Source organism: Cetorhinus maximus, chromosome 18 (assembly GCF_964194155.1).
Source record: "Cetorhinus maximus chromosome 18, sCetMax3.hap1.1, whole genome shotgun sequence".
NCBI classification, from domain to species: Eukaryota; Metazoa; Chordata; class Chondrichthyes; order Lamniformes; family Cetorhinidae; genus Cetorhinus; species Cetorhinus maximus.
The window spans coordinates 27,578,686-27,606,566 of NC_135896.1; the positions used below are offsets into that span (position 1 = coordinate 27,578,686).

General features: G+C 40.4%; 1 protein-coding gene across 2 annotated transcripts; it reads left to right on the plus strand.

The window, feature by feature from the left end:
* The first annotated feature begins 5,480 nt into the window (after positions 1–5,480).
* Positions 5,481–27,814, plus strand: six4a (SIX homeobox 4a). 2 transcript variants are annotated; one of them, XM_078562270.1, is made up of 4 exons: positions 5,481–6,328; positions 11,393–11,751; positions 11,863–12,084; positions 23,401–27,814. In XM_078562270.1, the coding sequence occupies exons 1-4, from the start codon at positions 5,595–5,597 to the stop codon at positions 24,219–24,221; spliced, it is 2,136 nt and encodes a 711-aa protein (XP_078418396.1). In that variant the 5' UTR covers positions 5,481–5,594; the 3' UTR covers positions 24,222–27,814. The 2 variants fall into 2 exon arrangements, with proteins under 2 accessions (XP_078418396.1, XP_078418395.1); XM_078562269.1 differs by having other exon boundaries at positions 11,393–12,084.
* The last annotated feature ends 67 nt before the right edge of the window (positions 27,815–27,881 follow it).

Below are 27,881 nucleotides of genomic sequence, written 5' to 3' on the forward strand. Positions count from 1 at the left end.
AGTTTAAAAAGTTGCAATCTTGTTCTGGTTTTTCCAACAAATGGAAACAGTTTCTCTACATCTACTCTATTAAATCTTCTGTAATTTTAAAGATTTCAATCCTATTTCCTCTTAGTCTTGTCTTTTGCAGAGAAAAGAGTCCCAACAAACTCAATTGTTCATGATAGTTGCATCTTCTCATTTCTGGTAATATCCTTGTAAATTTTTTCTGCATTTTCATCATTGCTTCAGTAGCCTTTTTACAGTTTGGAGACCTGAAATGTACACAGTTTTCAAAGAGTGAGTTAACCAAGATTCTCAGAAATTTTGCGTTACCTCACTGCTTTTACACTGTTCTAATAGAAATGGACTTCAGTCTGTTGTTTGAACTCTTTCTGGTCTTATCAACTTCTGTTACTTTTTGTAATTTATGTATCCTCAGTCCCAGATTCCTTTTCTCCTCTATGCAACGTAGTTTCTTCCTTCCAAGGAACAAGAAGCCTCCTTATTCTTTCCACCAAAGGGAACCATCTCACCATTCACTGTTAAATTTCATTTGTCATTTGTCTGGCTACTCTACAAGCCTGTATTTTGGTGCAATTTGGTACCATTTGCAAACATTAATAGCATACCTCAGTTTCAGAGTTCAAATAATTTATTGAGATGATGAATAATAGCCCAGCACAGTTATCTGCAGGACTTCTCACTTCATGCCAGTGTGAGAAACTTCCCTTAACTCCTACACTCTGTCAGCAGTGTCAGCCATGGCTCTGTTGGTAGCACTCTTACCTTTGGATCACAAGGCTCAGTGGTTCAGAATCCCACTCCAGGATTTGAGCACAAAAAAAATCAAGCACTGGTGCTCCAATACAGTACTGAGGGAGTGCTGCATGTTGGAGGTACCATCTTTCAGATGTGATGTTAAGTTCATTATAGACTAGAGAATGTGGAGTCAGGGGAAAAGTGACAGAATGGATTGCTAGCTGGCTTCAAGGCAGAGAATGGGAATAAAGGGTTGTTATTCAGAGAGACAGAAGGTGGGAAGTGATGTCCTACAAAGATTGGTGTTGGGACCACTGCTGTTCACTAATTACATTAATGGTTTGGATTCAAAAGTACAATTTCTAAATTTGTGAGTGATTTGTGGATAGTCAATACTAAGGAGGACTGCAACAAATTACAAGAGGACAATAATAAACTTGCAGAATGGGTATATAATTGGCAAATGAAGTTCAAAGCAACTAAATGTGAGGTGGTATATTTTTGTAGGAAGTCACTTATTACTTGGAAGGTGCAAGTCTAGATGGGGTAGAGGAACAAAGGGATCTCGGAGAATAAATATATCAATCACTAAAAGTTGCACCACAGGTTAGCAAGGCCATAAAAAACCAAACCAAGCACTAGGCTTTATTTCCAGAGAGATGGAATTGAAAAGTAGTGAAGTTATGCTAAACTTGTATCGGCCCTTTGTTAGACTATACTTGTAGCACTGTGTGCAGTTCTGGTTGTTAGATTATAAAAAGGACATAGAAGCACTGGAGAGAGTGCAGAGAAGACTTACAAGGACAATACCATAAATGCGTGGGTATACATATCAGGAAAGGATTTATAGGCTGGGTCTCCTCTCGTGAAAAAGAAAAGTTGACCGAATAGAGGTCTTTAAAACTATGAAAGGTTTTGATAAAATGGATACAGGGCTAATGTTTCCTCTCGTGGCAAGGAGCATTACTAGAGGCCATCAATATAAGATAGTCACCAAGGAATAAGGAATTCAGAAGAAACTTTTTTACTATAATGGTGAGAATGTAGAACTCGCTACCAAAAGGAGTGGTTGAAGAAAATAGTTTAGGTAAGGGAAACTAGACAAACATATGAAGGAGAAGAGAATAGAAGGCTATGATAGCACATTTATTTGAGAAAAGGTGGGAGGAGGTTCAAGTGGATCATAAACACTAGTATGGAATGTTTGGGCCGAATGACATGTTTCTGTGCTGTATATCCTAAGTAATCCAATATAAACTGAGGCGCTGTCTGCCCTCTCAGGCAGACATAAAATATCCCATGGCACTATTTCAAAGAAGTTCGGGGCAGTTAACCCTTGTGTCCTGACAAATATTTATCCCTCAACCACTAGCACAAGAGCAGATTATCTGGTCATTATCACAGTGCTGTTTGTAGGAGCTTGCTGTGTGCAAATTGGTTGCTGAGTTTCCAACATTACAGTAATGACTACTGTCACAAGGATGTGCTTTTTGAAGATATGATTTCTGATTTTTTCACTGATTGGATTTTAAACTGGAACACACTATAAAGACAATTGTGCTTTTTAAAAAAGTAGAAACAGCCCATACAGGCTGAGCTGCTACAAAATACAATTCTGCATTCCACAAAGTTAGAATGAAGATCGACAATCAACCCCTTTGGGAGCATAAAAGACCCCATATCCTGACTATTCACACCACACTGAGACTTTGCAAATGTTTCTGAGATGAGATATCAAACTTCAATTACTGTTCTAAAACAATAACTGCAGCAGACATGAACTAAAGTCCCTCTGGAATATACAACCAGCAAGGTATTTCAAAGGAACCCCTGCCAAGCAGAAGAGAGGAAGAAGTGAAAAGGACAGTGCTGTAATGAAACAGGTTATTGGTGCCATGTGCCTAGTTCTCTCTCTCTCTCCTCTCTCTCTCTCTGTGGAAGTACTGCACCCAGTTTGTTAAGTGAGCACCCTGAGAAGAAACTGACTGTGAACTGAAAATGTGGAAATCTGCTTCATATGGCTGCATCCAGGAGAACAGCTAATCTAAAAGGCTGCAACATTGAATCACCACATCGAGACCAATCAAGGAACAGCTAATCATATACTCCATTTCTTCTTTCATCACTGTAAAATTCTTATAAGTCTATCCTCTTTCTCTGCCATCTGCAATTGTGTGTGTGTGTCTGTGTGTGTGTGGGTCCACACAAATGTGTGTGACCATATGAATGGGGTTGTGTTTTTCTTACTTTTTTTTAGCTCAGGTAAAGTTTCAATAAACGTATCTCATTTTTTGGTTTAACCTAAGAAAACATGTCTGAGTAATTCTCTACAATCTCGATACGTAAATAGCGGGACACTTACAGAATAAGCCAAGAACATCCTCTGTAAATTCTTTAAAAAAAACCTAACCTTAATCCTGTTAAATCAAATGAGGAGTGGGAGGATAATGGAGTCATTTCACCTCAGAAAAGCTCTATATAAATGCAAGTCTTTTTATTTGGGCAGTGATGGGGTGGATATGTGGAAGATGTGTTAATCAGAAACAACATAATGGCAGTAGCAAGATAAGACATAACTAACAAAGTAACAGAACCAAAATCTATCTGGATTGAAATAAAAGATAGCAAGAGACCAGTCAGACTATTATGGTACACTACAGACCACCAAATAGTGTAAAGATATATATAGGAAGATATATGAAATTGGCAAAAAAATCAATATCTTGAGAAATAGCAACTACCTCCAAATAAGCTGGCAGGGAGAGAGAGTGAAAGGAGAGCAGTTTTTTTTATGTTGTGTGCAAGACTTTCTGGTCCTGTATGCAATAAACCCAACAAGGGGAAAGCACTGTTAAATCTACTAATGGAAAATTAACTGGCTCAGACAAGGGAAGTAAGTGTGGGAGAACGTCTAGGGAATAGTAATCATAATATAATGAGATTTAAGATAGTGATTGCTAAAGATACAGATAGCATAAAGGCCAGAATAATAGATTGGAAAAAAGCTGTGTGAGAAAATGAATGAAGGAAGGTAAACTGGACAAAAAACATTGATAGTCAAAGAATAGTGAGCATATTTCAGGGGGTGGGAGTATATTCCACTATGAAAGAGCATACTACCTACGAATAAGATTTTATGGATAAATAAAAATGATAAAAATATAATCAAAGGAGAAGGCAAATGCAAAGTTCTTAAACTTTAAAGAAGGGTGACAAAATTGAATAAAATAAGCTTGGAAAAGATGTCAGGGAGACAATGTGAAAATATGAAATTAAAATGTAGTAGAATGTAAAGGAAATGGTAATGTATTCTATTGGCATACGAATAACAAATGGAAACTTAAGATTGGTACGGAGCCACTGGCAAACTCAGGAGATGAGCCAAATGGCAGATAACGAATAGATGCCACAAGAAGTCGATTTTAACTCTTTTTTCAATGATTGCTGCATCGGTTATTTCCTGTGTTTCCCATTCCCTCCTCTTCTCTGATTCTTTTAACACGGTTTCAATTTCAGTTCAGTTCTGAAGAAGCACATTGCCCCGAACATCAACCTGTCATTTTCTCTGTACGGGTGCTGACCGGTCTCCTGCGTATTTCCAGCATTTCCTGCGCTTGCTTGCGGTTTCCAACATTTTTTAAGGTAAAGAAAAATTGGTTGATGTGAAAGGCTTCTGAAGAAAGTCCCACTCTATAACTTTATTATAGTGCTTAAACCAAACCTGGGCATCAAGCAACAGAGAAAGCAACACTTCAAGTCCAAATTAAATAAAAATCAGGATGAAATCGAATTGAAAAAAAAAATACTGGATAACCTGCTCATTAACTGGAATGTTGTTTCATCACCTGAGAACCCGCTGTTTTTGCCATTTGCTGCACATTTGCACTCATTGTTTACCCCTGACGTGCCGGTACTACAACCCACCAATACCCCGCAGAACTTGGCAAGAGTCAACCTCGGGAAGTAAAACTCATTTGAAGTACAGCACACGCGTGGTTTGTGGTTGCTGTTACCTACCATGAAATTACAGAAAACAGCGAATCAGAAATAATTAAGTTTAATCGCATTTTAAAACCGCACACCTGACCATTTTCCTGCATGGGTGAAAATTATTTCGGGGTGTTAAATTGCTGCCCGAATTATGGAGAGTGTATAAAATTTGCCTTTCACCGTTCGTTATGAAGAGTAATTTGTGACAAGAGCTGCGAAATTTGAAAGCGGCCAACATAATCTGCAGAAAGTTTATAAACTATGCATGTATTTTACATACGCATATTTGCGTGTACATGTGGATGGGCAGTGAGAGAAATATGCAAACAACCCAACTTAATTTACAGCTATTTCCTTCATTAATTTTGAGTGACAACCTTAATTGGCCCAGAGTTTTCAAACGATCGAAAAACAATGCATAATTAAACTTTTATTTAATAACGATGTTCCTTTTCATGTTTTTTGGGGGGGGGGGGGGAATCGTTACTACAGACTTGGGGAGACAGAAAAGAAGGAAACTCAACAGAGATCAGAGTGTTATCCAGTACTTTCCCTGCCGAAAAAGTGCTGGGAAATTTAATTTCAGTTGATTGACAGTCTCTATGGAAACGGCCAGGTCTTAATTCGTCTAGAGCCGCCCTCTGGTGTAGTTTGACCAATCAATCGAGAACGATCCGAATCTGCTACAGACTGGGTCGCCGTCACGTTGAAAACACACAAGAATCATCCCCGGGAGATAGTTATCTGCATGAGGGGAAAAAACCTGATCGGCAGGATCCAGCCGAAAAGAGAAGGCTTTGGGGCATAAGTGGCTGAGAAGGGGAGGGGAGGGGGAAGAATTTTTTTTTAAAAAAAAGAGCAACATGTCTTCCGCTTCAAACGAAATCACGAACACAATTGAGATTAAAGAAGAAAACGACAGCCTGCAACCAAAGGTCAACACATTGGACTCTCCGGCCACTCTGGAGCCTGAAGTGAGTGCACTTTCTGCCAGCCCGGAGATTTCCGAGCAAGTACCCGTGGAGTTACTCAGCAACCCTGCCGCAGCGCTGACTTTCTCGCCGGAGCAAGTGGCGTGTGTCTGCGAGGCTTTGCAACAAGGAGGGAACCTGGATCGCTTAGCCCAGTTCTTGTGGTCCCTGCCTCCCAGCGATCTGCTACGTGGCAACGAAAGCATCCTGAAAGCCCGGGCTCTGGTGGCTTTCCACCAGAGTCGCTACAAAGAACTTTACAGCATTCTGGAGAGTCACAACTTCGACGCGTCCTGCCACACTTCCCTGCAGGACCTGTGGTACAAAGCCCGGTACACAGAAGCCGAGAAGGTCCGCGGCCGGCCCCTGGGGGCTGTGGATAAGTACAGGCTGCGGAGGAAGTTCCCCTTGCCCAGGACCATATGGGACGGCGAGGAGAGGGTCTATTGCTTCAAGGAGAGATCGCGGAACGCGCTCAAAGAGCTCTACAAGCAGAATCGCTACCCATCGCCGGCCGAGAAGCGGAATCTGGCCAAGATCACGGGGCTTTCCCTCACCCAGGTCAGCAACTGGTTCAAAAACAGGCGCCAGCGAGACCGCAACCCATCGGAAAGCCAGTCGAAAAGGTGAGGCGCCCAAAAAAAAAACTTCCCAAGTCTTCTGTTTCCCGGTCGGGGGCGCTTCCTAATACCACAAAATGGCGCTTATCTAGTCCTTTATTTCCTACTTTCAAGTTACAGTGGATCACGAAGGATTGTGGAAAGTATCATAATTTATTTTTTTTGTTTTACACCCCCCCCCACCCCCCTCCTTTACACAGGGTCAGGGCTTCAGCCACTGCTGTATGGAGAGGGGAGGGGGAGGGGAAACTATTGAGGGAAGTTTTTTTTTTAAACGAGATCGAAGAGCAGAAACAGTCTCTTTTTTTTTAATGGTGAATGTAATTTCTTTTAAGGGAAAAATAAAATTCCAGCCAGTGTGTGTGTGTGTGTGTGTGTGTGAGGGGGCCGGTGCTTTTCTGGTTGGTTTAAGCTGCTTTGCAGCATGGTCGTACATTTCGCTTTGTTTTGAAACCTGAGTCTTTCCCATTCAGCTCGAATTTCAGCGGAGTTCACTTCTCCAAAGCGAAGTTTGCCCCGATTCTCTCTCCCCCCACCCACCCTCTTGCTCATATCTCACATATTGAGTGGGGGGGGGGGGGGGAAATACTTTTGCTGGGGAATGAAGTGGATTATTTTCCTCTCCTTATTTTTTAACAAAACAGATCCAGTGTGGTGGATTTACTTTCTCGCTTTGTGCCATAAAGGTACTGAGAGGCTTTGTGTTTAAAGGGGGAGTGCGCACCTGTTGGAGGTAGTGTCGAGCGACAAGCTCGAACTGTATTCATTTCAAATGGTGATGTAAGAAACTGCTGGAGGGCATTTGTAAAGTAAACGAGGTGAAGGACGCCTTTGTACTCGGGCAGCGCACCATGCAGTTGTTAAAGAAGAAGTCAGATTCCGCAAATAGAACTAATGCTCCTGACTCATGGGCCATTCTTGTACCCTTTTTTTAAAAAAAAATTAAAAGGCATCCTGTGCAAAAAAAAAAGCCGACTTCATTGCAAACAAAACGCACACGAGGTAATCCCTTTGATGTAATTTGGGAAAGAACGAATTAGTCGCAACTTTACTGGGTGCCACCCCGAAAGGTCAAAGAGTTGCATATACTGAGTTGCACTCTCGGGGTTTATTTCATCGAGATGGCGGGAGAAAGACACCCCTCGGGCTAAGTAAGCGCTTAAGATAATCGAACATGCCATTTGCAATCAAAATTCAGATTGTACGTTTGGCTGGAGGACTTTTTTTTAAAAAAAAGAAAAATACGGATCAAACGGTGATCAGTGACGTTTTGCAATTTTATTTAAAAACACGCATGTTATTTACAAAATACAGGCGATGTATAACCGATAACTTAAACAGCAAGCTGCGAATCTGTAACAAAAGCAGGAATTGTTGGAAGTACACAATAGGCCAGTAAGCATTCCTGAAGAGAAAAGATGTATTAACATTCAGAGTTATGACCCTTTGTCATTAGTAGTCCACAAACAATAAGGAAAGTCAGTGTAGTTAATTGAAAGTCTCTGTACCTCAATAATAACGCCCAAGCTGGATATTTTAATCTACACAACACAGCCTACATGTGTAATAAGGGATACTGGTTTAAAATCTTTGGGCAAAACAAAACAGCCAAATAAATGATCAATGTTGGAGGCAAACCCAAAACACCAAAGTGTAAAAAAGATTCTGGTATGACATGGTGGTATTTCACTCCAAATTAATTACTGTACTTGATCGAATGTAAAAATAATAGCTAGAACTGTTCTAAAATCAGCTTTCAAATGCATTATCTGATGCTTTTAAGAAATTTTAGTTACCTGCTGCATTTTTGGGAATTCACCAAAGTTTTATTGGACAGAACACCAAAACTGTGGAATTAATTGGGGCCTCTGTACTCTATTCTAACATGATGATAATTTGTTTATTTTAAGTGGGTTAATAGCTCGACAAAGGTAGTTGGAAATGAATGCCATGTGAAAATGCACATCCCATATTATTGGCAACAGTCCTCAACTCATTAAGGATCAGATTTTACATGGTGGAGGAAAAGAGTGGGCACACAAATTAGTCAAAAATTAAATGGCATCCCGCAGATTTGGATATGGGAGGGATGGTGCTCATTATAAACAGTATAGCACAGAAAGAGGCCATTCATCCCACGGAACCTTCACTGGCTCTTCTGAAGAGCTAACCAGTTAGCTCTTTTTTCTCTTTATCCAATTCCCTTTTGAAGCCTACTATTGAACCTGTATCCACCATCCTATCAGGCAGTGCATTCAAAATCCTAACCACTCATTGCTTTAAAAAACAAGATTTTCATCATGTTGCTTCTGGTACTCTTACTAGCCACCTTAAATCTGTGCTCTCTGGTTATCAACTATTCAGCTGTTGGAATTAGTTTATCTTTATTTATTCTATATAAGCCTTATATGATTTAAAAACTTCCTATTAATCTCTGCTCTAAGTCTATCGACATAACTGTAATCCTTCATCTCTTAAACTATTCTAGTAAATTGCTTCTGTAACCTCTCCAAAGGCAGATTCGACCCAAGTGCCGCAGTCTCCACCACGGGTTGGGCAAGGTGACAGGTCCCAGTCAACCCCAGCCAGAACAGGGATTGAACCCTGTGATGTTGGCACCAATCTGGTCCACACCAGCTATCCAGCCAACTGGCTCCCAAGGAGTCCCAAGTTACTGTGGGCTGTGGCTACATGCATGTTGTAGTCTGAAGCAATAGATTGTGATGGTAGAGGCTCCAATTTCTTCCCTCACATGGATGTGTGATGCATGAAATCTTCACCTTCTTTCATCACATAAATCTCTCCTGTTCTTACTGCCAACATTATGTTGGAAGGATTTACAAGTTGATACTCGACTAGTTTGGTCACATTATGAACACGTATTCCATGGCCGCCAAGTTCTGGAGTGGGACTTGAACCTAGAGCTTCGGGCTCAGAGACAGAGACAATATCCACTATGCCACAAGACCTCCTACCCAAAACCTTCAAGTTCTTCATAAAGTGTGATCCTCATAATTGGAAACAGCTGGGGCTGAACTAGTATTTTATGTAGGCTGAGTATAACTTCCTGGCCTTTGTAGTCTCTGCCTCTATTTATAAAGGTGAAGATTTCAATGCTGGGAACATGACTGTTCCATTTTGAACACCCCAGGATTTTTCATTTTGGGCTGGCACCCCACTGACCCGGTCAAATGTGGGTTCTGATCCCACACTGTGTCAGGAGCAGCAACCTGACAAAGTTTTTGCTCTCTGAAGAAGAGTCATACGGACTCGAAATGTTAACTCTGTCTTCCTCTCCACAGATGCTGTTAGACCTGCTGAGTTTTTCCAGCATTTTTTGTTTTTTGTTGTAGCAGCTTTTGCTGGATTGGTCAATTGGTGGGCAGGCCTTTGAAGCTAGAGGGCCAATAGGAGGCCCTCCAGCATGGGAGGAGCTGCAACCTGCCCATGCAGGAGAGAGAGAGAGGGTGGGGGGGGGCACCTCAATCCTAAGGTGCCCCTACCACATTTAAAATAAATGAAATTAAAAAATGAGAACAGCTGCTGGGCCAACCCCTCCACCGGGCAGCCTGTGGCTGCAGCTGTGGAGGGGTCTCAAAGTGATCTTGGAGTGCTGACCCCCCCTACCACTTCACCCTAGTCTGGTGCCAAGAGACAGCCTCCAGGCCTAATTCATGCTCCTGACACCGTGGGAGACCTGCAGGCCAACTGGAAAATTCCAGTCAGCCCTCTGATCAATGGCCTTCATTTATTTTTTAATTGACTTAACATGCTGCTTGCGGAATAGTAGCCTTTCCTCATCCCATCAGACCTCTAGGAAAATGGATGAGATTTGGGACCATGGCAGCCAGTGTTGGGAAATTCCATGTCATGCCTCCATTCCTGCTCCTATATCCGGACCAAAATCCCACCCCTGGTCTCTCTAGCATTTACTTGGTATTGGGAATTAATTGTGACTGTAGCCTCAGAAAAGCAATCCGTCCCTGGGCCTACTTTTAGAGAGATTGTCAGTTTATGTGAAAAGCTGTTACTAGTTTTATGCTATATGGGTGTTGCCCTGTGCCCACTATGAACTGAGATGTGACAAGTCCTTTCCCAACCCTGGGTGAAGTGCATTTCATGAGGGATATGTTGAGATGGCAGAAAGGAAAACTTCATCCCATCAGTCTGAGCTGGATCAAGCATTGTTCTCAAAATCTGAGGGTTAATGCTCAAGCCCATTGGACAATATTCTCCCCAGGACAGCTGCAAGTTTGAACATCATTGTGATGTTTCAGTGATTCATTTTATGATATTAATTTATAGCAGCACCTCTTCTGATATTTATGTAATTGTATAGCTGGGGTAACTTGTACTTTTCATGCCATACGTACTTGATACAGTATAACTGGTGAATTTTGCTTCAATGTCTAATAATGGTCTTCAAATTTTAGTCTTCTAAAAGCATTATATTAAATTTCAGAGTTGTTTAGTTATTTTCTATCACAGTTCTTCTGTTCGTTTTCCAGGATCCCTTAGTGGCACTGAACTTAAAACTGCAGTTGATCAATATATTTTTAGATTGCGTTATAATTTATTACAAAATATAATTTCTAAACATTGAATGCTGGAACTTAGCCACTGGGCTTAAGCATCCTCTAACCTACAATAAATGAAATTTTATTGTGCAGACTACTTATGCAGTCATCTACAGTATTATAACATTGTGCTTTCCCCCTTTGAGACCATAAGATCATAAAAAATAGGAGTAGGCTATTTGGCCCATCGAATCTGATTTGCTATTCAATAGGATAATGGATAATCTGATTATAATTTTTTATTATTTCAATTTATTTATTATTTCAACTCCACTTTCCTGCCTGTCCCCCATAACCCTTGAGGCTGCTTTTTTGTGAATTATGAAAATCCTATCATGCTAGTTTTTTCATGGTACGATGTTTTATCCAGGGCAGTAAGTTTAATAGACAGTGGATTATAATTCAATGCATTAAAACGAAAGCTTAAAATATGGTTATTAAGCATCAAATATTAATAAAACAGTACTTGTATTTTTTAAACCTGTTTCCACAGTGAATCAGATGGTAATCACAGCACTGAAGATGAGTCCAGCAAGGGTCAAGATGATATGTCGCCTCGTCCATTGTCAAATCCATCTGATGGGATGAACCACTCCAATGTCCATAATCCTACAGAAGGCATGTTCATGCATCACATCGGGGAACTGAAGCCCTCCCAGGGTTCCTCTGGCATACTACTGAATGGAAACCTTGTTACTACAAATGGCTCTCCTGTGTTTTACAGTGGAAGTTCTTTTATCCAAGGTCCTAATGGGGTCCTTGTTAATGGACTGTCTTTAGGAAATGCCCAGACAATAAGTTTAAGCCCAATAGGAACCACTTCCAGTGTGCTGGTTAACGGTATTTCAAATGGTGAGTTATTAGTGAATTGCTCTCCTTCAAATAAGGATTTTAAAAACGTGACTGAATCATTGTCCTGTTCAACTGTGACTTTCAATCCCAATTCATCTGTTCCTTTCCCAGGATCTGCTGGTGGCAGTGAACTTAAAACTGAAAGTGTACACATGCTTACCTCTGAAGAAGTGGTATCTCCAGGATCTGCTGAAGTTAGTAGAGGCCCGACTCAAGTAAACCAGTATGGCGTTGTGCAGCTCCAAAATTCAGAAAATAACATCCAACTGGTAAATGGAAATATTGGGTTACCTTCACTGCAGCTGCCGTCTGTTTCTGCTGCAACATCACAGGGTGAGTTTCTTTGATTTTTCTGAGAGATTGGTCCAGACCTTGGGTTAATTCAATTTAACATTGGGCATGCATTCCATATACAATTCCTTAAACATGCTGACAGAGCTCAGTTTCATTGTGCTACAGCAAAAATAAGGAATATTTAAAAAATATATTGGTATTGTATTTTACTTTTGTTTGTATGTGTTGAATTGAGCAAGTGACTGTATATGAGAATATTGACGTTGAGAAGCACTATGCCTGAAAAATAGAAGCCCTGTTCAGTCCACAGCAGCAGACCAGCTGCATATAGACATCATCAGCTTACTTAACTGGATTGGTATTTAGGCTGGCAGACTTGTACATATTGTAAAAATCCCCACTGAATCTTGGAATAGTTGAGGGCCTGTTTTGCAACTTTCCCTGTGAACGTCTTTTCCACCCCCCCCCTCCAAAAAAAGTTGTGTTGCACAATTAACCCTTGCAATGTGAATTTTACAGCACAAAAGAAGCAAATCTGTAAAATATGCTAAAAATGTGATAAGTTCAGTACTTGCATAGTGAATACCAATTACCTTACAAAGTCCTTTGCAGAGTTACAACCACCCTGTATGATTTAGTCACATGGCAAGGTCACTGGGCGAAAGTCATTGGTCATTTGCAGGATGCCATACCCTTTGAAAATTGGCTATTACATGTCTTGTCCTTTTCAGTTGAGAGCTCTAACTTCAGTTCTGTTGGGTCCTTAATAAGAGTATTTAGCAATCTGAGATTGCTTGTCTGACACTGGATAAAAATTGGAAATACTTTCCCATGGTCATACCTATAACCATAGCAAAATCTTCTGGTAACCTTTCCATGGCCTATAATAATAAGTCCATTGTGTTCTGCATTCTGGTGGTGCACAGATAGCAAATAATCAATGGCCTTTACATTGTAGCACTGCTGCTGATTTCAGCCTTGACTTTGGTATCCTGTGCACTATATGATACAAATGAAACTGTGCCATTTGGCATTTGATGAGCAGGGTTCCCTCAGGCGGCAGTTTTGCATAGCTTCCTGAGAACAGCCATGCTACCAGTGGCAAATGCAAAAGTGGTGGCTGAATGTAGCCCTTCAAAACAATCCAAAGGTAGAGTTTACATAATAACTGGCTTGTACTCCCCTTCCCCAGTCAACAGAGAAGTACTGGTGCCAGAAAAATAAAGTGATAATTGTGAATTTTAAACAAATGAACATGCACAAGCTTGCAGATGTGCATTTGTTATGCTTTAGTCACTGGCACAAATGAAAATAGTTCTACTGCATATGGGGCGGGTGCGGGGGATCACTTTATGGACCTACCTTACTGAGTTGAGTCTCCCTAATAGGAGAAGTGTAAACGTTCACAACCCTAGTCCACATATAGCTGCTGCCTACATAAAAGCTAATGCAATCTTAAAGAGCATAGAATTAAAATAAATAAAAGTATTTTTACTGTCCTTGGCAAATTGTTTCATTGTGTACCATGAACCAGTTTAAATATCTGCCTGCATGCATAAATTACAACTAGGACAAACAATTTTTTTTTAATAAAACATTTTTTTTGTCGCTTGCCTTAAGATGCATAATGTTTCCTGGATAATATACACTAAAGCCTTAGAAGCATGAACAAAATGGTTACCGTAAGCACCTATAATTAACAGAGTTAACATCTCTCAGCGCATAACTACCCTGGGTAACCTTGAAATGTGCTGAAATTGTGGGTGCTAGCTCAATTTTTCTGTTGTCAAGAGTTTAAATTTTATTCAGTTCCAACTTCATCTGTATTAGTGATAGTAATTTAGAACAGTGTCGCACAGGTAGTACAACAGAAGCCATTCCGGCCCCTGAGGCATGAAGCAGGGTATCATTCCTGCTGTTTAAATTCCATTTTTATTCCTCTCTTTGTTGTGTATCATCTTTTTGTATAATTAATTTTATCTTTTCCTTTCCTAGAGATTTTGAGTCTTTGGTGGGATAAATATCATGGATACTCATTACCTCCACTCCCTGAAATATCTTACCCACTCCCTTTTTATTCAATCTTGTTTATTTTCTCTCTTTTTCTTCTTAATCACTTTCTTTCCTCTCGCTCCTTTTTCTTTCTCTTCTCTCTAGCTTTTTCCTTGTCTCCTCTGTTATTCACTCTTTTTGTCTTCCTCCTTGTTCCATCCCATGAGAAGTGATTGAACACTAGGGAAAGTCATTCTAGAATGGTGTTACTTTCTATTTAACAGGTTGCAGGTTTGCAAAGATTGAAGCAAATTACTTACCTGTTTTCTCAGAGGAACATGGGGTAAAGTTAAGAAAAAATACTTTTTTTTGGTCTCATTTTTCCTTCCATCCAGTTTCCCTTTTGTCGTTTTGATTGTTCGCAACCCTAGCATCCAATTTGACTGTGCATTGAACTTACAGCCCAATACCCTCTTCATCACAAAAGCTGCTTACTTCCACCCTAACAATACCAGCCCACTTCTATCTTAGCCCATTTGCTGTTGAACCCTCATGCTGGCCATTGTCATCTCCAGTTTCTGCTGGCGTGTCTCCCATCCTCAATCCTCTGTAAACTTCAGCTCATCCAAAAATCTGCCTTTATCCTATACCATGTTAAGTCCCACTTGCCTATTACCCCTAATCTCACTGACCTACAATGGCACCATTCCCAACACTTCAATTTTAAAAATTCTTTTTTAGAATTTTCAATGCTCTTCATCATCTTGTTAATCGCAGTTATGCCTGGGCCACATCAAGCATTAACCAGCCTTGTTCTCCCCGCCAAAACTGTTCACTACTCCAGGATCATATTGAAAACAAAGATAGCTCTAAGCTTCTTTTTCCATTACCAACTAACTCTATAAAATCCTCTTATGTACCCCTTGCACTCTCAGCAACAAATGTGAAAAGTTCATGGGTTTCTTTCTCATTAAGATTGAGACCATCCATTCAACTGGCTCTGCCACACCCCTCCTTTTCCCCTTGTCAACCAGGCTACGGTCTGCTCCCTAGCCCTGAATCCACATGCTTCTCTAATTTTTCTCCTGTCTATCTCCATGTTCTCTGCAACTCTTCTTGTCCATGAGGCCTGCTTACCTTTATTTCTATCCTGTTCCCACTTAACTGGTGACGATTCAACTTCCCTTCCTGGCCCTCATGTTAATTGGCATTTTAAGTGGTTATGTCCTCTGATGCTGTCCCCTTTCTTATCCAACCTTCCAGCATCATCATCCTCAAAAAACATAACCTTGAGCCCACTTTCCTTGCAAATTAGTGTCTCATTGCCAACCTGACTTGCATTGCCAAATTGCCATCTTCCAAATCTGTGCCTGCTTTTCTTGCAACTCCATGTTTGAACCTTTACAATCAGTTTTCCACCCTGCCATGGTACTCCAACAATCCTAATTAAAGTCATAAGTGACATCCTGTGTGACTGAGCATGGTGCATTATCCTCCCTCACCCTTCATGACATCTCTGAAGCCTTTGAGTGGTTGATCATACCAACATTCTCCCTCATGACACTTCCATTATCCAGCTGAATGGGACAGCTGTTCCCTGGTTCTGTTATGTTTCCTGTCGCACCCAGAGAATTTCCTCTAGTGGCTTCTCTTCCTGCTCCCACATCATTACTCCAGAGCCCATCAAGGATTTATCCTTGGCTATCTCCTTTTTTTCATCCATGATGCCTCTTGGTGACTTCATGCAAAGACACAACATCCAGTTCTCTCTCAACACTACCTCTCTTGACTCCTCCAGAGCTTCCGTGTTGTCAGACTACATGTTAAACACCTATTTTATGGATTAGCTGCAAATTAATTCATTAATCACTGGAAGGACCAAAGCCATTGTTTTCAGGCCCCACCATAAACTCCACTCACTCTATCACTCCATCTTCCACTCTGGCCAGTGTCTCGGGCTGAACCAAGCTGTTTCTAACCTCGGTATATTACTTGACCATGAACTGAGCTTTAGACCCCAAATCCTCTCCTTCGCCAAGTCCGTCTACTCCTGCCTCTGAAATATCATCTGTCTTTGCTGCTACCAAAACTCTCATCCATGCTTTACTTACCTCCACACTTAACTATTTTAATGCTTTCATGGCCTGTCTCCCATCTTCCATCCACCATTAACTTGAACTCAACCAAAACTCTGCTGCCTGTATCTTAATTCTCACTAAGCCCTGTTCACCCATCGCCCCTGTATGCGTTGACCTATATTGGCAAATTGGCCACCAACACCTTGAATTTAACAACAATTTACTTTAATGTAGCAGGTTTAATGTAATAAAACATCCCAAGACACTTTACAGATGCATTGCAAAACACAATGTGACAGCAAGCCGCACAAGGAGATATTAGGATCGATGGCTGAAAGCTTGGTCATAGAATAGAGGTAGGTTTTAAGGAGTATCTTAATGGAGGAAAGTACAATAGAGAGGTGGAAAGGCTTAGGAAGGGAATATCAGAGCTTAGGGCTGAGGAATTTCACGGCATAGCCACCAATGGTGGAGGAATCAAAATCAGAGATGCTCAAGAAGAGCATCAAAGAGGAGCACTAGATATCTTAGTGGCTTCTACGGCTGGAGGAGATTTCAGAGCTAGGGAAGGGCAAAGCCATGGAGAAATTTGAAAACTAGGATGAGAAGTTTAAAACTGAGGTGTTTCCTATAACCGGGAGCTAGTGTAGGTCAATGAGCACAGGGGTGAAAAGGATTTGGTGCGAGCTGGGATCTGGGCAGCAGAGTTTTGGGTGACAGAGGGTGGAATGTGGGAGACCAGCCAGGAGTGTGTTGGAATAGTCAAGTAGAGAAGTAACAAAGGTATGGATGAAGGTTTCAGCAGCAGAAGATCTAAGGCAGGGCTGTGTCAGCAAGTGCCACAGTGGGTGAAATAGGAGGCCTTTGTGACGACTTGGGTATGCAGTTGAAAGCTCATCTCAAAATCAGTTGACAGCAAGGTTGCAAACAGTCCACCTCAGACGGTCGGCCAGAGAGGGATCAAGTCTGTGGCAAAGGAATGGAGTTTGTGTGGGGATTGAAGAAAATGGCTTTAGCCTTCCCACTATATAATTGAAGGAAATTTCTGCTCACCCAGCACTGGATGTCAGATTAGCATTCTGACCATTTAGATACAGTGGAGGGGTCAAGAGGCGTGGTGATGATGTAAAGCTGGGTGTTGTCAGTGTACATGTGGAAACTTAATGTGTGTTTTCAGATGATGTTGCTGGAGGGACAGTGTGCCAATGTGAAGAACCAGGAGGTCAAGGGTGGATTGTTGGGGGACACCAGGAGTCACTGCAGGAATAGGAAGAGAAGTGTAATGGTAATTCTCTGGCTATGATTAAATAGATAAGAATGGAACAAGGTGAGTGCAGTCCCATTCAGCTGGATGATGGTGGAAAAGCATTGGAAGATTATGGTGTGATCAACTATGTCAAAGGCTGTAGACAGATCGAGAAGGATGAGGAGGGATAGTTTATCTTTGTCACAGCCACATAGGATGTCATTTATAACTTTAATAAGTCCTGTTTCAGTATTATGTTGGAGGTGGAAACCTAATTGGAGACATTCTGACATGGAGTTCTGGGAAAGATGGGCACAAATTTGGGAGGCAACAACACCTACAAGTAGTAGGAGAGACGGTTAGAGATGGGGAATAAAAACAGAAAATGCTCAAAATACTCAGCAGGTCTGGCAGCATCTGTGGGGAGAGAAACAGGGTTTATGCTTCAGATCATGACCTTTCATCAGAACGGGGGTTAGGGATAGGATACCGTTTGCAAGGATGGTGGGGTCAAGGATCGGTTCTTTTGAGGAGATGGGTGATGGCAGATTCGAAGGAGAGGACAACGCCTAAGGAGAGAGAATCATTAACAATGTCAGCTAACATGGGAGTCAGGAAGGGAAGTTGGGTGGTCAGTAGTCTATTGGGAATAGGATCAAGAGAGTAGGAAGGTGGATTTAATGGTCAAGATGAGCTTGGAGATGGCATGAGAGAATATGGGAGAGACACTAAAGAAAGATGTAAGTTCAGGACTAGGGCAGGTGGGAGTCTTGGGTAAAGTTTCCCTAGCCCACCAGGCCAAAGAGGTCATGTGAGAAGAGTTGTAAATGAAAGAGAATCAATGAGATAATAGAACAGGATAGTGATTTGGGTAATGTTAACCAGAGTATGGCAGCAAGGGACAGAGCGTACAAACTTAAGAGTGCAATAGCAGGTCGCGAAAATAGTAAAAAGACAGAGTTAGAGGCTCTGTATCTGATTGTGTGCAGCATTCATAACAAAATGAATGACTTGTTAGCACAGATGAAAATAAAGATCTGTGACCTGGTAACCATTACCGAAACATGGTTGCATGGTGACCAAGGCTGAGACCTGAATGTTGGACGATATTTGACATTTCAGAAAGATAGGAAGCTAGGAAAAGATGGTGGGGTAGCTCTATTAATTAAGGATGTCATTAGTACAGAAGTGAGAGATGACCTTGACTCGAAAGATCAAGGTGTAGAATCATTTTGGGTAGAGGCAAGAAATAGGAAAGGTAAGAGGTCACTTATGGGAGTAGTTTACAGGACCGCTAACAGTAGTTACTGTAGGACAGAGTACACTGGAAGAAATAAATGGGGCTTGTAAGAAAGGCACCACAATAATCATGGGTGACTTTAATATACATGTCAGTTGGGTTAATCAGATTGACAAAGGTAAAGTTAGTTCGTAATATGTATTTGGGACAATTTCTTAGAGCAGCATGAACCAACGAGGGAGCAGGCTATTCTAGACCTGGTAATGTGCAACGAGACAGGATTAATCAATAACCTCATGGTAAAAGAGTCTCTAGGTGACAACGATCATAACATGATAGAAGTTCACATTCAGTTTGAAGGAGAGAATTGTGGGTCTAAGATTAATGTTTAAACTTGAATAAAGATAACCATAAGGGTATGAAGGCAGAAGTGGCTAAAGTGAACTGAGAAGCTAGGTTAAAAGATAGGACAGTAGAGATGCAATGGCAGACTTTTAAGGATATCTTGATAACGTTCAGCAAAAATAACTTTCCCAGGGAGAAAGAGAGACTCCTTTAGAAGAATTCATTGTCTGTGGCTAAATAAGGAAGTTAAGGATAGTATCAAATTGAAAGAAACACTGTACAAAGCTGCAAAGGTAAATCAGAAAATGGGTCTGATTTTAAGAACCAGCAAATGATGACTACTTTCTCCCTCTTTATTGTTTTTCTAGAGTGAGAGAGAAAGCTAGTTAGTAATTATAAAAAGCAGATAGTAATGAGTTTCTACAAGTATTTAAATAAGAAGGGGATAACTAAAGCTTGTGTTGGTCCTCTAGAGAGAGAGTCTAGGGAATTAGTAATGAAAAACAAGGAAATGGTGGAGGTGTTGAACAGGTATTTTATGTCTGTCTTCACTGGAGAAGGCTTGGAAAACTTCCTAAAGATTCTTGAAAATTAAGATAAGAAAGGGAAGAAGGAACTTAAAACAATCACCCTCACTCAGAAAAAGGCGCTGGGGAAACTATTAGACCTAAGGGCTGACAAGTCCTCAGGACCAGATGGCCTGCACCCTCAGGTCTTAAAAGAAGTGGCTGCAGAGATAGTAGAGGCATTAGTTATTCCATAGATTTTGGAAGGGTCCCAGTGGATTGGAAAATAGCAAATGTATTCAAGAAAGGCGGCGGTGGTGGGGGAGAGAAAGAAAACAGGAACCTATAGCCTAACATCTTTCATGTGGAAATTGCTAGAATCCATCATTAAGGAGGTTATAGCAGCATACTTAGAAAATCATCATGTGATCAGGCAGAGTCAAGTGGTTTTGTGAAAGGGAAATCATGTTTAACTAATTATTAGAGCTCTTTGAGAAAGTAAAAAGCAGTGGAGGTTGAGTCATTGAATTTATTCAAGGCTGAGTGAGAGAAATTTTTGATAGACAAGGGTTATGGGGGGCAGACAGGAAAGTAGAGTTGAGGCGGCAACCAGATTGGCCTGATCTTATCGAATTGCAGAGCAGGCCTGAAAGGTCGAATGGCCTAATCCTGCCCTTTAGTCCTGCGTTCCTGTGGAAGGGAGTGAAGTGGCAGTGGCATCTGATCAGATGGCCTCAGTCATAGTTTTTGTCTTCCTCTGGCTTTCCCCATGTTACATGGGATCGCTAAATTGCTGGTTGATCATCTTGATGTTGATATTTTTTTGGGTTTGGCGGGTGCTTTTAAAAGTGGATGCCCTACCTGCCACTAACCTTCCACATTTATCTGGGACTGCAAGCAGAAACACGGCTGACCAGGAATCTCTCCTGTTCTTACCCCCTGCAATAGGCATGTGGAAAGGATGTACAGGTTGACAGTTAACCTGTTTAGTCATGTTAAGAAACACCTTTCTTGGGTCAAGTCCTGGAGTGGGACTCAAACCCGGCTTCTGGCTCAGAGGTAGAGACACTGCCCACTGTGCAACAAGACCTTGGTCTCAATTGTAGTAACAAAAACATCTACGAACCACTCACTTGTTGGAGATAAGGGTGGAGGAGATGGGGAAGAGGGGTTTAAGAAATCAGGCTTGCAGTAGACAAAAGAAGCCCAGGCTTGCCTTTGAATATCAGGATAATCCTGGAATAGTGAGCAGTTTTAGCAGACAAGAGCAAGGCCTGATAGTGCTTTGTTGTTCAGCCAGGCCTGGCAGTGAATAGCTGAAACAGTTGTCTGCCATAACTGCTTAACTCTGCGACCTTTGTACTTAAGGGAATGGTAATAAGGGGTGTACGTGGGAATGACCAGGGCGAGAGAGAGTAATGGTTTTAATGGGGGCAAGAGCATTGAAGGTGGAGGTCAGGGTGTAATTGAGCAGATTGGTAGCTGCAGAAATATCATGGTAAGCAGAGGGCCAAAGACTACATAGATTTGTGTGCAGTTGTAAGTTGAACTAGTGTTTTCCTGAAGGTAGGGTTTGGAGGGAGAATTAGGATGTGCTTTTTTGTATCACTGTCCACATTGATCTTGGACGGTAGACAATAGAGAGCTCCTGTGCATTGATTGAGTGCCATGGCATTTTAGCAGAAACACAATCATTGTTCACTGTTCATCTGGGCAAACCAGGCCTGTCACTTTTTTTTAAACAACTGGTGTCAAAATTAATAAAAAATATGTATGGGCAGAAACCTGTCACACGTGGTGGCGCTAAACTGATGGTATCAGATTGGCCACCCACTATACGCAGCACCCGGTGTTCAGTTCCATTGCAGCAAATAGGATTAAATATCAAGCACTGTGTATAATACATGGCCAATCTGTGCCACCGCCCAAGATCAATGCGGACAGTGATACAAAAAAGTGTTGAGAGATGGCCTTATCTGTGATCGATACTATAGGAGTGGCGAGGTTATGAGATGATAAGGTCAAGGCGGGGAGGCGGAACTGTGAATATGGGTTGGGGAGTTTACAAGAAGGTTGAAATTAAGGGAGGGCAGTGAACTGAGAGGGGAGAGAACATGATGAATTGAGAAGGAGGATAAAATCATCAAGAGGAGAAGCTCCTTAGTGTAGAGGCAGAGAGGAAAGGAGTGAAGATAGCTTATTGAGAAAATTGGATGGTACTTGCCTGGGTGGAAGACAGCTGGGATTTTAAATGAGAGGGGAGAAACGAGGTGAGATGCTCAAAGGAGGAGAAAGTGCCAGAGGAGTAAGGTGACAGACCAAAATGAGATTTGCTTATAGGAGCCACATCACCACCACAATAGTCTGGAGAGGGGTAAGTGATGAGCTGAGGAGACTTCGTCTAAGGGGAAGGTGTCATCGCCCTTCCACCAGGTTTCCCTCAAGGCCATGACGTTGCTGTAATAATTCACGGTAAGCTCATGGATTGAAAGGGCTTTGCTCACAGGTGTTTGGACCTTTGGAGGGTGATGTGCAGAGGGATGGTGATAGCTGGACCACTGACTAAGTCCACATGATCAGCACTGGGAAAAGTGAGTTGGACAGGGAGGAGATTCTTGTCCTCATGTTTGTTTGAAATCCTTGATGGCTTTGCCCCTGCCAATCCCTGTAAATTCCTACAGCCCCACAACTCTCCCAAAAACTCAGTGTTCCTGTTAACCCTGAACATTTGCGTGACCCCCCTCTCCTCACCCTCCCCACCCCTCTTAATTAATTGTGGCTCTAAGCTCTGGAACCCCATCCCTGAAGCGCTTGGCCATTCCTTCTTATAAACCTACCTCTTTGAACAAGCTTTCAGTCACCCCTCTTGGTATATTCTCTTTGACTCTGTGTCAATTTGTTTTTTTAAATATTCTTATTTCTCGATAAATAAGGCAGTTTAGGAAGTGGAAATGTGGATTCCCTGCTATATAAGCTGGGAGGTGCAAATCTAAGATGCTACAGGACCCACATTAGTGGGAGTGTAACTGTGGCAAGTTTACATTATAGTTTTGGACATAGGAATTTATCATGGAAAATTCAAATTTGATAACGGGAAGTAAGGTCTTGTAGATGGCAAGTGTTCACTGAATTAGGAGTTTATATCACTTCTATCTTTCTACTGCTTCTAATGTTTGCATGAATTTATCTTGCTTCATTATAGTATCAGCTGTACAATGGAAAGTATATGTAACAGCAACATTAGATGAAAGCTGAATTTCCTGTTTTATATTGGCATCAACTTTGTTTTCGCTAAAATACTGACAGCGGGAATTTAATCCTCAAGCCTGGCAAAAGCAGCATTGACAAATGAGGCCGGCTGAGAATAAGTGGTGACACTGCTGTGTCAGAGTGCTTCATGCAGGCAGTATCTACAGAAGAGTCAGTTAAACATACAATTTGAAAGTGCCATTTTCATGTTGGTATCATTTCTACCGATTACAGGTTGATAATTTTAAGCTTGTTGAACCAGAATGCTAATTCATTTTTGAGAGCGTAATGACCAAGTGGCACACCTTTTATCTTGATTTGACTTTCTGTGGAGTAAGCAAAACTAGGTCACCTAAAATTGTTTTCTGCTTTTAAAAGCACAATAGCATTTTGTTGCATGCACTAACAATTTTTTTAAAAATGCTTATAACCGCAACTTCATGCTGGGTATCATCTATCCACTGAGGACTAAATTCGGTTTGCTAAAACAAATTCTGCAGCAGCTTTGTGTAAACGTGGTTTTTATTCTTCCCTCCTGCCAGAAAGCAGAGAATATTTGCAATTACATAAATCAGTACGCTGTTTGTATACTTATGAACATTTACTGACTAAATTTGGTTAGTATGTACATGTTGTTATTTAATAGACTACTAATACATTTACACTTCAGTAAAAGTTATACTATTTTCTGACTAATAGGAAACATTTTGATAACAAACACTTCAGACGGAGGAACATTCCTAAGTGGTACAGCAGCCAGTCTTCAGCAAGGTAAGGTCTTCTTGGCCGCCACTCTCCCGCCGAATGCAGTAATGTGCACGTTACCTAATTCAGGACAGGCTGTGGCCCCAGTAAAGCAAGATGCATTGGAAGGGGGTCTTGTTTTCTCTCAATTGATGTCAGTGAATGGAAATAATCAACTGAATATTAATACATCTCCTGGGAACCAACCTGGAAATACCCTACAGACTCAAGCCTCAACTCTGGTAAATACAGGGCTGCCTCATAATCTGCCTTTGACTTCTTCAAATCTGCTGAACACATCAAGTACTTTGAGCTTCAGCCTCACAGTGAGTCTGCCACTGTCAACTACTGCACCTTTGAATTGTGATCAACAATTGCCTACTGCCGTCACGAATGCAGTTCCTGTAGTGTCAATGGCCAACAGTCAGTATGCCACACTCCAGAACTGTAACCTACTTTCAAACTCCGGCCAAGAGACTGTAACTGAAACTGGTCTTGGTGCTTCTGACAGCGAAGAGAAAGTTAGAAATCCCATTACAGAAGAAACACATGAATACAGTAGTGGGCATGTGTCAGTACTTCACCCCCCAGTAAAAGAAAACTACTTGGTAGTTTTAGAGAACAAACCTAGCAATCACCTGACAGTAATGGACTCTAAATCCAAATATGTTATGAATGATGTGGTTAACAATGTCTGCAAAGAACTCGAAACTGAAGAAAAGGAACTAGCTAAACTTCAAAATGTTCCTATGGATGAAGATATCAGTGACATATAATTGCTTACAAATATGCAACTGGCTAATGAAAATGGGACAGTTTGATATTTTCCGTCCTTGCATTTAGATAACCAAAGACTGAAGTATTTCTATTATCATATTTTATCTACTTCATAATTTAAAGGAAGAAACTGATAGAAGAAGATTGAGGTAGTCGAACATTATCTGTTACACATTTTTTTTTACTGGAATCTTGAATTCTTAGCTGTAAATTGGTATTTATTTTTCCAAGTTCAAATATGGCATAAAACTCTGGTATTGGCAGCCATAACACAAAATTAAGATTTGGTTAGTGTCTTAAAGTTTTATGTCTGTACTAATGGGATTTTCTTCTTGTATCAATTGCTTTATATGCATGGTTTGATATCAGTGTACCGTTAGCAAATGTAAACATTACATGATAATATTTCAGGTACACTTGTCATAAATTGGCCCAGAGGCGCATAGCCACAAACCTCATTTTATTAAACACTACATTTCCCAAAAAAACACGGTAACACTTTTCAAATGTAATTTATTGTTTTTGCAGATTTTTAAACAATTTATCACAAAATTTCCCAAAATTGTAACAGCAAACTTTCTTGACAGTCTTTTATATGACCAATAACTGACAATCAATATGGACTGTACAGATGTATCACTAGAATTACAATTGCAATGTACAGTTTTATTTTTAAATGTCCTAAAGTCCAAGTACTGTGAAATATGATGGGGAGTGCACCATTCCCTTCCTGTTTTCTACCTGCACAAAACATTAATTTAGGTGGAACGTGTAAGAAAGCGAATATCTCAAATTGGTACTACTCCACAATATTATAATAACACAGAGAAACTTTATTTTTTTATCTTGCTGCTTTACTACTTACATGCAGTTAGCTTAATGAAGTGCTTTCTTGCTGAAATGCTTAAACTTTGCCAGCAATGACCTAGACAATAGAGAGCTCCTGTGCATTGATTGAGTGCCTTGGCATTTTAGCAGAAACACAGTCACATAGTTCACCATTCATCTGGGCAAACCAGGCCTGTCACTTTTTTTTAAACAACTGGTGTCAAAATTAATTTAAAAATATGTATGGGCAGAAACCTGTCTCACGTGGTGGCACTAAATTGATGGCATCAGATTGGTCACCCACTATACGCAGCACCCGATGTTCAGTTCCATTGCATCAAATAGAATTAAATATCAAGCACTGTGTATAATACATGGCCGATCTGTGCCACCGCCCAAGATCAATTTCTACCCTGTATCAACTTAGAGTCACAAGGTGTCACCTTGGTTACTGTTCCAGTGCAGTGACAATCTGTTCTGAGACAATGATACTCAGCTGCCACCAATGTTCACTCTCTCAAGTCAGATCCTGCTGCATCAAGATATATTGCTGGATTCCACATCAATGTGAGCTGAATTTTTTTTGTATAAATGAGTATGTTTGTTTCTGGGTAAGCTTTATATATGTGCCATATTATATATGGGACTTAAAATGCATTACATACATGTTAGCACTCCACTTGCACAGTCGGGTTGTAATAAATCAAGCATTTCAGATTATGTTCATAATCTGCTTGAGCTTTCATGCTTTGTAATATCTTCTGCACTCAGTAGTGCTACAACCTTGAAGCATGCTCCTGTAGAAGTTGTGGTAGTCATTCCGTCAGCAAGATAAATGCAGGTATCACGTGGCGTAATATCACTTCAATTGTAATTTTTTGTCTTTGAGACTCTGCCTGTCATGTTATAGTGGCAAGCAAAATATAACTATCAGTAAAAATTACAGTTCTATATATTAAGTAGAGCAATACTTTGGATATATTCCATGGCAGTAACATCTTAATCTTGAGATGATGATAAACAACTTGAGCTTTGCTCCTGCAGTTTATTATGTCCTTTCAACTGTTTGAAATGTTACTACTTTGCAATCTACCACAGACCAAGTTTTCCTGTATGCAATACACGTGGTTTAATCTTTTCCTTCAGAGAAGCATTTTAATGTTTAATCAATTTTCATTAAGTAAACTCTTCCCATTTAGAAATTTATCATGCATATTACTGAATTCAAGTTTAACTTTTCTTTGTGCCAGTTACAGTGCATCCTCTGATCACTAATGTAAAGGCAAGAATGTCTGTTAGTATGTGCTATGAAACATGTTAGTATCACTACACATCAAAAACACTTCTTATGTTCAACATGCCTTAATCTGTTATCATTAGTTTTTAATGCATAATACTTGAAATGTTGGAGCAGACTCCCCTGCCCCCACAATTATTTTTCCCTTCTGTGGCTTGTGTACCTTGCAGGAAGCTTTTCCAAAACTGGAAACAAATGCTGTATTTTTTGTGAAATGAATATTCTGTAACTCTTTTTATGTATACATCTTGCATTTGTTTGTGCAAATTTACTCATTATCTTAATGCGCCTTTTTGCATACAGTGCCTGTGCTTTTGATATATTTTAAGCACTGTGAGGCATTTGAAAACCTGTCCAACCCACTGCAGTTCATAGAAAAATCCTATTCTTCTCCAAGCGAGAATGAAGTGTAGCCAAGTGTGTATGAAGCGTAGCCAAGTATGATTTTTCTGGTATGTGAAAGCCTGACTTGTATGTTGAGACAATCTTCATATTATTTGGATGAGAAGTATTTTTATATGATTATTAAATTCCCCAAAGCAAATGACTAAATCAGCAGGAGGTTTGAACAAAGTTTTTTGTGATCCTCGCATTGTTACTATCATGCAAAAAAAAAATCAAAAGCTTTATCGAAGTACTGGTGGAAATTACTGAAGTTTTTAATAAACTGCTCTGCAGACTGTTTAAGGAGGGAGCTGAACAGGATTTCTTATTCCACAAGTGATACTCCATATTTCTGCTAATATCAACTGTGAGTTAATATTGGGTTTGTGTGCTCTAATATTAACCTGAAGCAGCTGGAACTTGCATAAAATATTAGTTATCCATTTTAATTTAATTTTTTTTGAATTGCTGAACTTTGACCCATGCAAGGTCTGAGGCAGTACGTGGTGTGTTGTGAATTTTCTACATTCAGTTTTCCTATTCTAAATGCTTGTTGGATAAAATCTTTGTTGATCCCCAGAAATTATAGTGTGTTGAGTGGTAATATTTCACTGCCACCTCCTTATCTGACTGCACATGGGGAAAAGTTATGTTTTTTTTGTACCTATACGTTTGTTAGTAAAAGTTTTATAGCTTGCTCTAAAGGGGTTTTAATTTAAAGGGAAGGTTTTATTAGCCAGTGCAAGTTATATACATTGATTTTAAAGTCTGTTTTACTGTACTGTAGGTTTGGCATGAAGCTTTATAAACATTTTACATTGGTTTGAATGTGTCTATATATAAACACAGTGTGAGGGATATGGGTAGCGAAAACATCTATACTGCACTAACTTCTTGGTGATGGTACATTGAGCATGTATTAGTGTTTTGTGTTCGCCCTTGGTATACCAAAGATATTTTAAATATTAGATTTAAAGTATAATCTGGTTTGTGTCTGTACTGTTACATGACCTTTTGTTTATAATCTGAAATGATCTGAGCTTATTTTTCTAAACACTATACTCAATGAACTTTATATTTATACATTTTTGTGCTGCCTTTTGTTTTATTAAATTGTATGGTATGAATGCAATTGATGTATGATGAACTC